The following is a 12,479-nucleotide window of genomic DNA, read 5'->3' on the forward strand; positions in this document are numbered from 1 at the left end:
AATCTGATTTCAAGCTCTAGAGAAGGAACGGACCCTATCTTTTCCCGCTGCCTTCCTGAGCAGAAGCAGCAGGGAAAACATCATTTGCCCTGTGCCGAGGCACAGAGGGAGCTGGAACCGACTGGCCGGCCCTCCTTGGCGGAGGGGGCATCTGCGCAGGCTGTCGGCGACGCCTTGCCCGCGCACACGTTTAGTTGCCAGGAGTCTTTTGCGAATGTGCAACTCAAAACTCGCCCGTGAAATTGAGGACAGCAGAACATTGTCAAGGGGAGCAGCCGGGGAAACTCCAGGCGAAGAAGAGCTTCAGAAAAAAACCCTCAGCATCGCCAGAACCTGTTCAAACAACCAACTCAAACTTGGAGAGGCCCAAACCACTTTTATTCCGGAGAGATTTTGAGGCAGACTGAGGTACTGTGGCATAACGCCACGAAGAAAAGGTGCCAAGGTGGATCCTAATTCTACTTTACTTGAATCTTTGGGACAAATTGCCAGAGAGCCTTTGCCGCCGAGCAGCGGAGACTCTCTCCTCTCCTCCGTCAGGCTGCGTGAGCCTGCACAGCCTAGGAGCTGTGCACCGGTGCCTTCCTCGCACTCTGCATCACCGCGCAGTTCTTCTCGCGCAGGTGGATCTTCTCATGCTGGAGGAGATGCTGCTTCTGGGTGAAGCGCTTCAGGCACTCGTTGCATTGGTATGGCCTCTCCCCCGTGTGGATCCGCTGATGCCGGATCAGATTGGAGGGGTGGCTGAAGGTCTTCCCACAGTAGGAGCACCACAGGACCCCTCTGCTCCGGCCTGAGTGCATACGCTGGTGGATGATGAGGGTTTTCTTTTGGGAGAAGTACTCCTGACACTTGTCACACTTGTAAGGCCTCTCCCACGGGTGCTCCCTCTGACTTGACTTGCAGCTGCTGTTGGCGTTGACGCTTTTCATGCACCTGGGATCGCTGTGTGCCTTCTCCGTGGCCGGGACGCTGGTGTGGGCTTTCGCATTCTGGTTCTGCTTGAAACTCCCCATGGCCACGAGGGTCCTCTCTTCCATGTGGGTCCACTGGCGCTGCTGATGGAGGAAGCCCTCCTCGTCCACGACGTGCTCAATGCTGTGCTGTGTGCCGTGGTCCTCCTGGTGAGTCGTCAGCACCTTCTTCAGGCAGAAGCCCTTCCTGCACGCAGTACACGAGTGAGGTCTCTTGTTGGGACTGTTTTGCCCATAGAACATGTCAACATTGCTTTCGCCAAGACCCTCTTCCCCCGGCGGGGATGGCACCAGCCTGCTCACGCTCTGGTTTCCCTGCTGCACAGGAGAGCCGTACTGACTATCGAAGGGCAGCGCCTCGCCTGGACCCTGGAAAACCAGCTCCTCTGACTCCCTGGATAAAGTGGCGGGGGGCTTTGAGCTTTGGGGGCATTCCTCAGAGTCCGGATGCTCTATTTTGAACATTATCACCTCATCTGCTGGAACTGATAAGAACAACAAAGGAGACATTCATTGGTGTGAGACGCAAGAGGCTTCTGAAACCCTTCCCCACTCCTTCCCCGGAATCAAAGGAGCCTGCCTTACACAGGGAGCCTGAAAGGCAGCTGTGCTCCTCTGCAGAAAGGCCGAAAGACAGAATCAGAGTGAAAAGCAAGGGAATGCTTCCCTTTCAGCTGGCTGAGCAGCGAGCGTGAGAAGCCGTGAGGGAGAGGCAGAGGGAAGCGCTGCCTTCCAGGAGAGCAGAGTTCAGCAGTTTCCAAAACCACCTCCAGCCGCCTGCCTTCTCCTAAGCGCCAAGACCTCATGGACCTGGGGTGGCCCTTTGCTTCCCCGCCAGCCCGTCCGCCTCCCTCCCCACACCAGTGACTCGGTATTTCTCACTCTTCAGAGAACACCCGCTCGCTCCCTGAGACCCACCGCCCCCCTACTCCCAGGCCGTGGCGACCCACCTGCGCAGCCCCTTCTTGAAAGGGGATGCCCAAACGCCAGCTGGTTTGGACTCGAGACATGCCTGCTACCGCTCAGGACTCGTATGTAATGAGGAAGGCTCCTCTGTAGTCCTCACTGAGGCAGTACAAGCACATTTCCTCTGAGGGTTCATCGCTTTCCATCTCCGAGCTAGGCGCCTGGGGTTTTCTAGTCACGCTTAACCCGTCCCAGACTTTCTCTCGACTCTCATTCCTACCCAAACATCTAATTTTGGTTGGTCGGGGTATGAATATCACCCATTGGTGGAAAGTCAACCGAAAGTCAAGGATGCAAACTGCCAACACACAACCATTTTGAAAGCTGTCGACAGCGTGAGGGCAGAATCTAAAGAAGGATCGGTCTCCTGTCTGGAGAGCGTCATCCCCCAGCTCACTGGTGCTGTGCAGCGACTGACAGCGGAGAGGTGACAACACGCAGAGGCTGCGTGAGGGGCCGGAGAAAAAGCGTCTAAGATTTAGTCACAGCAGGGCCAATACTGGCAAAAACCGAGCAATGGACACCTCTGAGGTGGCGCAAGGAGAATATGGAGAAACCAGGACTGAGGGTGAGGAAGCGACTGGTGAGCTGGGGCCGGTCTGCTAACAGAGTAAATATTACATTGCTTTTGGGAATAACAGATCCATCCCAGTGCCTTCCCTGGCCTCTTGGTAGCCGTTGAGGCACGGCTCTGGAGCACAGCTCCCTCTTCTGAGGATGCAGCCACTGAGCAGAAGAAATTCCAGAAGAGCGGCAGATGGGCTCCGGAGAATGGGAGACAAGACCCGCAAGAGGGAGCGGAGCGTTCTGGGCTGGGTGCCGAGAAGCCCAGGGGCTGCAGGGAAGAGCCGAGCCCTGCACTGGCCACGGCCTTGCCCAACGCTGGGACGGCCCCCCCGCAGCAGGATGGGAGCCGGAGGGGACCATATTCCACCCGGGAATTTGCCCAAACACCTTCTAAGCCCGCTTTGCTTTCAGCCTTTGCTGTGCGGCTCTTGCTCCTTCCCCACCTGCCTCTCCTCAGTCCCCGTGTCTCGGCACAGGCTGTCCCACAGCGGGAACACCGGGGACTCCCCACATCTCTGGCAGCACAGCGCGCTGCGGGGTTGCCGGCAACCCACCCGCTCTGAGCTCGGTGAACTCGGCGTCCTCCGAGGGTCCCCGCTCCTCCGCACACAGCTCTTCCTCCTGCTTCACAGCGCCCGCAAAGCTCGGCTCTGGCATGCCGTACTCTGTCAGTGTAAAAAGGAAACTTCTTTACCGGTTATCGCAGCACCGCTCGGCTCTTCCTTCGCCCAGCAGGTTTGCTGCCAGATACCCTGCTCTCGTATCCAGCCTCTCTCCGGCATCTCCCCTCCCTGCTTGCAGGAGCTTTACCCTGCCCTGCAGAGAAGCAGTTTCCCTTTTCCCCACCATTTCGGGAGCGCGTCCTCCCTGCCCGGGTGTCCAAGCAAACCCTTTCAGCGCCGCGCTCACCGGGTCCAGGCGCAGCCGGCATCACTCTTCCCTCCAGGCTCTCCTGTCCCATCAGGCACTGCGCTCCTCCCCTGCCGTCCTGGCTGTTCGCGTCAAGTCTAAACAGCAGAAACTCCGCTAATGGGAAAGACCAAACCCGTTACGCTCTTTCCTAACGCTCTGAACCCGCTCCTCCTGAGATCTGAGAAGTTCCCCCCGCGGCAAGTCAGGACTATCGCCTCGTGACATCCTCTGTCTGGTGACAGCAAGGTGCAAACATCGCGCCTGACAATAAAACTGTAATTCATCTCTTGCCTGTGCTTGGTTCTGCTGGAACCTCTCTGGAGGCCGCCTGATCCCTGCTGCAGGGCGCTTCTCCTCTCTGAAGCCGAGACAGGAGCTCAGGTTTGGAGATGGCGTAATCTGTTGAGGAACAGAGAGACAAAGGTTTCCACGCAGCACCAAAACGCCCACCGCACCCACAGGGAGGAGGAACGCGCTCTGCTGCGCTCCCCGAACCGGCTCCATCGGCCACAGCACACCAGGAGACGGCGGCTTCCACCTCCGGCACCAGCCCCATCCCAGCGGGGCCGAGGGAAGGGGCCGTGCCGGTGCTGGGAGCCGTGACACGGTGGCGGCCACAGCCATCGCCCGCACACGGAGGGGCTGGATGCAAGGCACGCTGCGCTCTACGCTACCCTCAGCAACGCGCACCGGCTCCTCCGCGTTTCTACAAACCTCCTTTCCAGGTGTGGGGAAAAATCCCCCAGAATGGAACAAATCCGGAAGCGCCGATAACTGACTGAAACAGTGATGCTCACCCAGAGAGACGAGGGAGTCGCTCTTCTCTCTCAGCACGTTTCTGTACAGCTCCCTCTGCCATTCCGCCAGGTTCTCCCGCTCTTGCGCGGAAAAGTAAGCGGCGTCGCTTTCCATCGGGGCCTGGAACGGCAAAAGGGACACGCTCGGCACCGGGCTGGAACGCGGAGCCGAGGGAACGTCCTTCGGAAACTTCCTCGGTTCTGTTTGTCCTGGGGGAGAACAACAACCCTGCCTTGGGGCATCCTCGTGGCACAAAGGGAGGAACTTGAAGAGCTGTGATCATTCCCGAGGGAACTGCGCGATTCCACACTGTTCCACTGATATTCCACAATATTCGCGCCTCCCCCGTGCCCACCCCCATCCCCTCTCGCAGTCCAGGGACCCCGGCGTGGGGAAGCGCCCACCGTTTACCATCACATGCCACAACCTGTCCTTTTGCTGAACCCAAAGACACCCCTCTGCGATCGCCCCCTGCTCCGCGCTCACCCGCGGCGGCCGACCGACGGGAGCGACCGACGGTCCCGCGGGATCCCCTGACCGTTCCGGGAAGGCGGAGGCACGATGGAGCTCGATGCCGCCCACCCGCCTCCCCGCTGCGTGGCCCCCACCCTCACCGTGCCACTCGCTGCCTTGGGGACCTCGCTCCCGGGAGGCAGCCGCAGGATCCAGAAGTTCCCGTTCTTCAGGAGGTTCTCCATGTTCTCCAGGCGCCGCTGGAGCTGCCCGTACTCCTGGATGAGGGTGCCCAGTATGGCCAGTTTGCTTTCCAACTGGTTTCCGAAATCCACCACCGTTTTTTCACAATCTAAGTATTTTTTCTCGGTGGTCATCGTCCGGCGTTCCAGGTTGAGGAGCCGGGAAGCGTGGGCGTCGAGGCTCCGCTCCGCCGCCTGCACGGCCGCCACCACCGTCCACAGCGAGATGCTGGAGCCGCCGGGCCCCGGTGCTGGCGGAGGAGCCACGGGGAGGCAGAAACTCGCCGCCTGCGGGGGCTCCATTCCCGTTTTCCCAACCGGGATTGCTCTCCGTGGGGTCCCCGTCACCGGGCGTCCTCCAGGGCTGCGGGAGGGAAGCGGGTCAGGAGCATGGAGGGACACCGGGACCGGGCTCACCCCCCCTGCCCCGGGGGGGGGGGTACGGCACACGGGGCCCGGCCCCTCCCGCACACCGGGCCCTCCGCGCCGCCCCGGCCGCGCTAACTGCCCGCCGCCGCTCCGGACCCACCGCGCAGTGACCGCGCCAGCGGGCGGCCTGCTCTCCCCGCCAGGGGGCGCTGCTTCCCGCCGCCGCCCCGTGCCACAGCGCCCCCTGCCGCTCGGCGGTCCGCGGGAGCGATTGACACCTGCCAGTCACCCAGAAGCGGCTGGTTGGAAGGGACAGACAACGCGGGGAAGCTCTCCCGAGTGTGCCGCCGCTCCCCCGGCGGTGTTCGCCCACGGGTGACCCCGAAAGCGGGGCGGCGGGGCGCGGCGGCGCCGGGCCGGCAGGGGGCGCTATGCCCCGCGGCTGGGCGGAAGGCGACTCTCCCTCGCGGCGGCGGGAGGGCGGGGCCGGGGGCGGCGGCGGCGGCGGCGGCGGGGCCTGGCCGGGCCCTCCCCGTCCCCGCGGCGGCGGCGGCGGGGCCATGGCGGAGCTGAAAGACCGCCTCGAGGCGGTGGAGCGGCGGCTGGAGCGGGCGGAGGCGGCGCTGCGGGACGGGCCGCCTTGGGCGCTGCGGCTGCCCGCGGTACCGAGCGAGGCCGGGGGGCTTGGGGGGCTGGGGGGAGGGGGGCGCTCGTGGGGCCGGAGGCGGGGCTGAGGGGTGGGGGGCACTTGTGGGGCTGGGGGGGGGCACTTGTGGGGCTTGGGGGGGGCTGAAGGGTGGGGGGCACTTGTGGGGCTTGGGGGGTGCTGAGGGGTGGGGGGCACTTGTGGGGGTGGGGGGGGCTGAGGAGTGGGGGGCACTTGTGGGGCGTGGGGGGGGCTGAGGAGTGGGGGGCACTTGTGGGGCGTGGGGGGCTGAGGAGTGGGGGGCACTTGTGGGGCTTGGGGGGGGCTGAAGGGTGGGGGGCACTTGTGGGGCTTGGGGGGGGGCTGAAGGGTGGGGGGCACTTGTGGGGCTTGGGGGGTGCTGAGGGGTGGGGGCACTTGTGGGGCTTGGGGGGGGCTGAGGAGTGGGGGGCACTTGTGGGGGTGGGGGGGGCTGAGGAGTGGGGGGCACTTGTGGGGCGTGGGGGGGCTGAGGAGTGGGGGGCACTTGCGGGGCGTGGGGGGCTGAAGGGTGGGGGGCACTTGTGGGGCTTGGGGGGGCTGAGGGGTGGGGGGCACTTGTGCGCCTTGGGGGGGGCTGAGGAGTGGGGGACACTTGTGGGGCTTGGGGGGGCTGAGGAGTCGGAGGCTCTTGTGGGGCTTGGGGGGTGCTGAGGGGTGGGGGGCACTTGTGGGGCTTGGGCGGGGCTGAGGGGTGGGGGGCACTTGTGGGGCTTGGGGGGGGGCTGAGGGGTGGGGGGCAGGGGGTGAGCCCGGGGTGGGGAGAGCTTATGGGGCTGAGGGGTGGGGGGCTAGAGGTGAGCTATGGGGATGGTTGGGGGGCAATGGGGGCTGAGAGGTGGGGCTGGGGGTCACTTATGGGGCCATTGTGGGACTGAGGAGTGGTGGTGGGGGCTGGGGTGAGCCGTGGGGGGGGATGGGGGCTGGAGGGGTCACCCATGGGGCTGTTGTGGGGGTGAGGGGTGTCTGGGGGCTGGTAGTGTGCCATGGGGAGGGTTGGGGGGTGATGGGGACTGTAAGTGGGCCGGGGGGGTCAGTTTTGGGGCCATTGTAGGGCTGTTAGCTGTTTGGGGTGTGGCTGAGGGGGCTTTTAGGAGACTGTGGGTGAACCCAGTGGGCGGCTGTGGGGCTGGGAGGTGGCTGGGGGGGGCACTCTGTGAGGCTGGGAGCTGCCCCCCTAGAGCCCAGCCCTGCTGCCCCCAGGTGCTGGTGACGTTCGAGGACGTGGCGGTGCGCTTCAGCCGGCAGGAGTGGGCGAGCCTGGACGACGGGCAGAAGGAGCTCTACAGGACCGTGATGGAGGGCAACTACGAGACGCTGGTGTCCTTGTGTAGGCTCCGTTTGCGTGCTTTGGCAGCCGCCGTCACTGCCCGGGGAGCACTCTCGGGGTTCCTTTTCTGCCACTTTGCGTTTCGCTGGGATCCCCAGCCCTCTGGTGATCCTCTCAATTCCCTGTCCCCTCCGCAGTCGGAGGCTGGCAGGTACATGCAGGAGGGGGTGGTGTGTCTCCTCCTCCTGGAGAACAGGTACACTGAGCTCCCTGGGCCATCACCACAGGAATTCCCTCTTTCCCTCACAGGAATTCCCTCTTTCCCTCACAGGAATTCCCTCTTTCCCTCACAGGAATTCCCTCTTTCCCTCACAGGAATTCCCTCTTTCCCTCACAGGAATTCCCTCTTTCCCTCACAGGAATTCCCTCTTTCCCTCACAGGAATTCCCTCTTCCACAGCTGTCTGGATCCTTGCGTGGTCTCCTGTCAGCGTGGCAGGCATGCTGTCCATTTGTCCCGGCGTGGGGGACCGAGCACGCTCCCTTGTTGCAGGGGGAGAAGATCTCATGGGGCAGCGTTTGGGGCACTTCTGGTTGGGTTTCCAAACGTGTGGCCCTCACACCTGGGGAATGAGTTTTCCAAAAAGTCTGGTTGGTCTCGATCTTAAAGGTCTTTTCCATCCTAAATAATTCTGTGCCGCCCCGCTTAGCCCAGCCAGGGCCTCGTGCTTGTATTTAGTTCGTCCAAGCCCTCGGACAATGGCATGGGGGCCTGGACTTCCCAGCCAGGGCCACTCCCTCTTGCTGTGGGTCTTCCCCACAAGCGCAGCCCCAGGAGCTGGAGCAAAAGCGCTGAGGAAGGGAGGTGAGGGGCGAACATCGCCCCAGAGCAGGGACTCGTGACTCGTGCCTCTCACCAGCCCTTCATCCCCACCCGGCGCTGTGCGCTCGGGCTGGCTGAGCTCCTGCCGGGAGGTGCACCCGTGCTAACGTTCAGTCAAGAGCCTTATGTTTCTCTTGCTGGGCTTCAGGGTGTTTCCCTGTCTGTGAGGTGAATTTCTGGGAGAACAGAGGGGTTTCTGGAGCAGGGATTTCTGCCCCCACCACGGAGCAGGGATTTCTGCCCCCACCATGGAGCAGGGATGGATTTCCTTGCAGTCATTGCCACGGGGGGGTGTTGTCAGACACGCTGGGGGTTGTTTTTCAGATTCCTCCCCTAGAATTGGTGCCTGCTGGTCCCTGTCCATGTCCGTAACTCCCCACCTGCCGCCACTGAGGCGGCCCCGGTTGGAGATGGAAGTTTTCTGGGCTCAGACTCTGTGTTGACAGGCAGCGGGTGCACCCACAAAAGGCGCTGTTGCATCCTGCCTCTGATGTCTGTCTTGCTCTTGAACAGATTGTGCCCTGTCCAAGCCTGAACTCTTATCTCAGATTGAACGAGAAGAGCTGCGCACACCACCGCTGGAGCCAGACCTGGAAGGTGCCGGCATGTCCCCGGTGCCGCCTGTAGGTGCGTGACGCTGCGTTTCTTCCATGCCAGGATCCCGGCTCCTGGCCGTGTACTGGGATGACTGCGGTCCCTGTCCTCAGCCGTGGGAATCGAGGCGTCTCCCGTGACGGCTGTGGACAGTCCGTGCTGGGAGAGGGCACGGGGAACGTGGGCTGGGACACATCGACATTCTGGAAACCCTCCCCTGATGCAGCAGCTGCTGGGTGGTGGTGCAGAGATCCCGATGCCCTGTGGGCAGGGGAGGAGGGTCACCCACCCCTGCGCTTTCCTCCTCCGAGCTCCCCTAAAGCCAAGCGCCCTTCTCCTCCCCAGAGCTGGACCGCCCGAGCGATGATGGTCTGCTGGAGACGAAGGCAGGGGACCCTTGCGGTGGGAACTCTAAGGACCAGGAGGAAAGCAGGAGCCTGGCGGTCGCGGCGAACTGCAGTGCACGTGAGTGGCGGGCAGATCTTGCCGACGGGAGGGGTCCCGGGCCCCTGCCTGGCTGTGTGTCACCCAGCATCACCGTTGCTCCTTTTGCCTTCGCAGCACATGCCCCGCACGAAGCCACCGCTGTCCCGGCAGATCTCAGCCAGCCGACCCCGTCTCCTTCCTGCCCTCTCTCCACGTGGTGCTGTGAAGCGGTGAATCCAAACCGCTCTCTGCTGCCTCCCCACGCAGCAGGTACTGGGATGGAGCCCTTCCTCCCTCCTCGGCGGGGCTGGCAGCCTCGAGGTGTGCCGGTGTGCTCGGAGAGCGGCGGGAGGTTTGCGCAGGGCTCTCTCAGGGGCTGTGGCTTTCAGGGCAGGGTTTTACGCAATTCACACGGGCCAAGAGTGGGTTCTGGCTATAAATGCTATTGCCAGCCTTGAAACTGCAATGGACGAGGCGTGGCGTGGTGTGGCGTGAACCGGCCCACCCAGTTGATTCGTTTCGAAGGACGAGCCCCAGTGTTCCTGTTAGACCCCCGCATCCCACCTAAGCGACGCTTGCTGTCTCACGCCGCCCATGGGGTGGGTGCCTGCAGGGATGAGCCGTAGTGGTCCCGGGGCTGGGGTTTGTGCTGGCTGCTGCTGGGGAGGGAGTGGGAGGCAAGGGCGGGAGGAAAGCCTCTCGCTGTCTATGCCTCATCTGCAAAACCGCGTAGAAAAGTGATGTTTTGGGTCTGAAAAACTCCCAGCAGATGCCGAGGTGGGGATCCCAACGGAGGTGCCGCAGGAGGGGGTCGCCGCGGAGAAGCCGGCGGTGCCTGAAACACCCTCGAAGGGTGTGGAAGTGGAGGAGGATGTGAAAGATTCAGGGAGTGGCGGCCAGGGTGCGGTGGCTGATGTTCCCAAAGAGCTGAGCAAGGCGGCGATGCTGGATGTCTGCAGAGCTACGGCAGAGGCGGACCCCAGCTGTGCCGTCGCCTCCCCGGGAGAGCCCGTGGAGGGCTCCTGCATGGGCCGCACGGCGGCCTGCCAGCGAAACTCCACCCGGGAGAAATTCTACTCCTGCCCCATATGCAGGAAAAACTTTCTGCTGAAGATCAACCTCGTCATCCACCAGCGGAGCCACAGCAACTGGGTGCCCTACATCTGCGCGCACTGCGACCGGAGCTTCATGTCCAAGAAGAAGATCCGACGTCACCTGCGGTTCCGGGAGTCCAAGGGGTTCTGCCAGCCCTCGGAGGCAGAGGAGTGCTCCAGCCGGGCGCCGTGCCCTGCCTCCCAGCCCCGAGCCCCCAGTGCCGTGTGGGAGAAGCCCAGCCCCACCAGATACCCGCTGTCGCCTGGCAAAATGATGTACACGTGCAATGAGTGCATGGAGAACTTCTCCAGCCAGAGCTTTCTGATCCTGCACCAGCGCCGGCACACTAACCACCACCTCATCCTCTGTCCCTGCTGCAACCGGACCTTCACCTGGGCCTCGGATTTTGTCCGCCACCACCAGATCCACACGGGCGAGCGGCCCTACCAGTGCGGCGTCTGCCAGAAGACTTTCAAGCGTCATTACCACCTCAGCGTGCACCAGAGGATCCACGGGCGGCAGGAGAGGCCCTTCCCCTGCGGCAACCAGCTCCCCGTGCCGGCGGCACCCGTCTAAGTGCGGACAGGGGCTGCGGGAAGCGTGGCAGGAAGGCGGGAGGTGTCTCCGCCGGGATGAGGGGACGTTGTGGGATTTCCTCCTCTCGCCCTCCGTGCCCACGGGTCGGAGGAGAGCTGGAGCGTGGGCAGCGTCGCCCAGCTCCTCCTGCCCCACCGTGGGGCCGGGGGGTGCCCAGCCCTGCCGGGGGGCACGTCGGGTGGCTCCCCAACGCCGGCCGGGCGCGGGGGCTGCCGCGAGGGAGAGACCTGGCCCTGTCCTGCAGGGCGCCAATAGATGCTGTAGCAATCAGGACGCTTCCCGTGGCTGAGCGCAGCGCCAGGGGTCGGGGGGGTGGGGGGCATTCTGGGGGGAGCGCTGCACCGGGAATGCCACGTGGTCCTCCCGTGTGGGGGGAGGGGGATGGGAGGAGCACCGGGAATGGAGAGGGGAGGTGGAGCTGTGGTCCTGTGGTGGGGGTGGTGTGACGAGGTAGGGATGGATACGATAGGGTGAGGACGGGATTGGGTTGGGATGCAATGGGGATGCACTGGGGCCGTGCTGGAGATGTGCTGGGGACTTGCTGGGGATGCACAGGGATGCGCTGGGGACTCACTGGGAGGTGCTGGGACGCACTGGGGAGGTACTGAGAGGCACTGGGCCGCGCTGGGGACTCACTGGGAAGTTCTGGGATGGACTGAGGACTCGCTGGGATGCGCTGGGGACTTGCTGGGATGCACTGGGACGGACTGGGGACGGTCTGGGGACTCGCTGGGACGGTCTGGGGACTCGCTGGGACTCACTGGGACGGACTGGGGACTCGCTGGGCCGTGCTTGGGACTCAACTGGGATGCACTGGGAGGCGCTGGGACTTGCTGGGGACTCAACTGGGAGGCGCTGGGACTCGCTGGGGACTCACTGGGAGGAGCTGGGATGCACTGGGGAGGTACTGGGAGGCGCTGGGACTCGCTGGGACGGACTGGGGACTCGCTGGGCCGCACTGGGGACTCACTGGGATGCACTGGGTTGGACTGGGGACTCGCTGGGCCATGCTGGGGACTCGCTGGGATGCACTGGGACGGACTGGGGACTTGCTGGGATGCACTGGGACGGACTGGGGACTTGCTGAGGATGCACTGGGAAGCGCTGGGACGGACTGGGGGCTCACTGGGGACTTGCTGGGATGCAGTGGGACGGACTGGGGACGTGCTGGGGATGCACTGGGAGGTGCTGGGACAGACTGGGGACGCGCTGGGGGCTCGCTGGTCGGTGCTGGGGACGCACTGGGGATGCACTGGTAGGCGCTGGGACGGGCTGGGTACTCGCTGGGAGGCACTGGGGGCGCACTGGGAGGCGCTGGGATGGACTGGGGACGCGCTGGGGACTTGCTGGGACGCACTGGGGATGCACTGGTCGGCGCTGGGACGGACTGGGGTTGCACTGGTAGGCGAAGGGATGGGCTGGGTACTCGGTGGTAGGTGCTGGGGCGGACTGGGGACGCGCTGGGAGGCGCTGGGGCGGACTGGGGACGCACTGGGGATGCACTGGGACGGACTGGGCACTCGCTGGGCCGTGCTGGGGACTCGCTGAGAAGCGCTGGGGACGGACTGGGGACGCGCTGGGAGGCGCTGGGACGGACTGGGGATGCGCTGGGAGGCGCTGGCACGGACTGGGGAGCCGCTGGGGACCCG

The 12,479-nt window shown here is 64.0% G+C and overlaps 2 protein-coding genes across 5 annotated transcripts in view; one reads left to right on the forward strand and one right to left on the reverse strand.

The window, feature by feature from the left end:
• The window catches only part of LOC104047590 (uncharacterized), a 22,115-nt gene extending 16,641 nt beyond the window's left edge, over window positions 1-5,474 (reverse strand). Inside the window, exons 1-6 of the mRNA XM_064441839.1 lie at window positions 4,832-5,474; window positions 4,217-4,337; window positions 3,711-3,818; window positions 3,417-3,533; window positions 3,062-3,172; window positions 564-1,459 (exon numbers count right to left, since the gene is read on the reverse strand). Of these exons, the coding sequence (XP_064297909.1) occupies window positions 564-1,459; window positions 3,062-3,172; window positions 3,417-3,533; window positions 3,711-3,818; window positions 4,217-4,337; window positions 4,832-5,215 (1,737 nt within the window). The 5' untranslated portion in view covers window positions 5,216-5,474. The remainder of the gene's footprint in view (window positions 1-563; window positions 1,460-3,061; window positions 3,173-3,416; window positions 3,534-3,710; window positions 3,819-4,216; window positions 4,338-4,831) is intronic.
• A 282-nt stretch (window positions 5,475-5,756) lies between these two features.
• LOC135312164 (zinc finger protein 777-like) lies at window positions 5,757-11,100 on the forward strand. Of its 4 annotated transcripts, none has more exons than XM_064445257.1 (6): window positions 5,757-5,943; window positions 7,170-7,296; window positions 8,632-8,745; window positions 9,058-9,177; window positions 9,274-9,459; window positions 9,905-11,100. In XM_064445257.1, exons 1-6 carry the CDS (start codon window positions 5,842-5,844, stop codon window positions 10,807-10,809), a joined length of 1,554 nt encoding a protein of 517 aa, XP_064301327.1. In that variant the 5' UTR covers window positions 5,757-5,841; the 3' UTR covers window positions 10,810-11,100. The 4 variants fall into 4 exon arrangements, with proteins under 4 accessions (XP_064301327.1, XP_064301328.1, XP_064301330.1 ...); XM_064445258.1 differs by having other exon boundaries at window positions 9,908-11,100; XM_064445260.1 differs by having other exon boundaries at window positions 5,758-5,943; window positions 9,274-9,408; window positions 9,908-11,100.
• Window positions 11,101-12,479: the final 1,379 nt, after the last annotated feature.

The sequence above is a fragment of the Phalacrocorax carbo genome, chromosome 2 (genome assembly GCF_963921805.1).
Source record: "Phalacrocorax carbo chromosome 2, bPhaCar2.1, whole genome shotgun sequence".
NCBI classification, from domain to species: domain Eukaryota; kingdom Metazoa; phylum Chordata; class Aves; order Suliformes; family Phalacrocoracidae; genus Phalacrocorax; species Phalacrocorax carbo.

What these genes read in the sequence shown, in the direction of transcription:
- LOC135312164 (XM_064445257.1), top strand. Translation starts at nt 5,842, where the DNA reads ATGGCGGAGCTGAAAGACCGCCTCGAGGCGGTGGAGCGGCGGCTGGAG. An exon ending in CGAGACGCTGGTGTCCTTGT is followed by an intron (nt 7,297 to 8,631) that starts GTAGGCTCCGTT and finishes GCTCTTGAACAG; the next exon opens with ATTGTGCCCTGTCCAAGCCT. An exon ending in CGCGGCGAACTGCAGTGCAC is followed by an intron (nt 9,178 to 9,273) that starts GTGAGTGGCGGG and finishes TTGCCTTCGCAG; the next exon opens with CACATGCCCCGCACGAAGCC.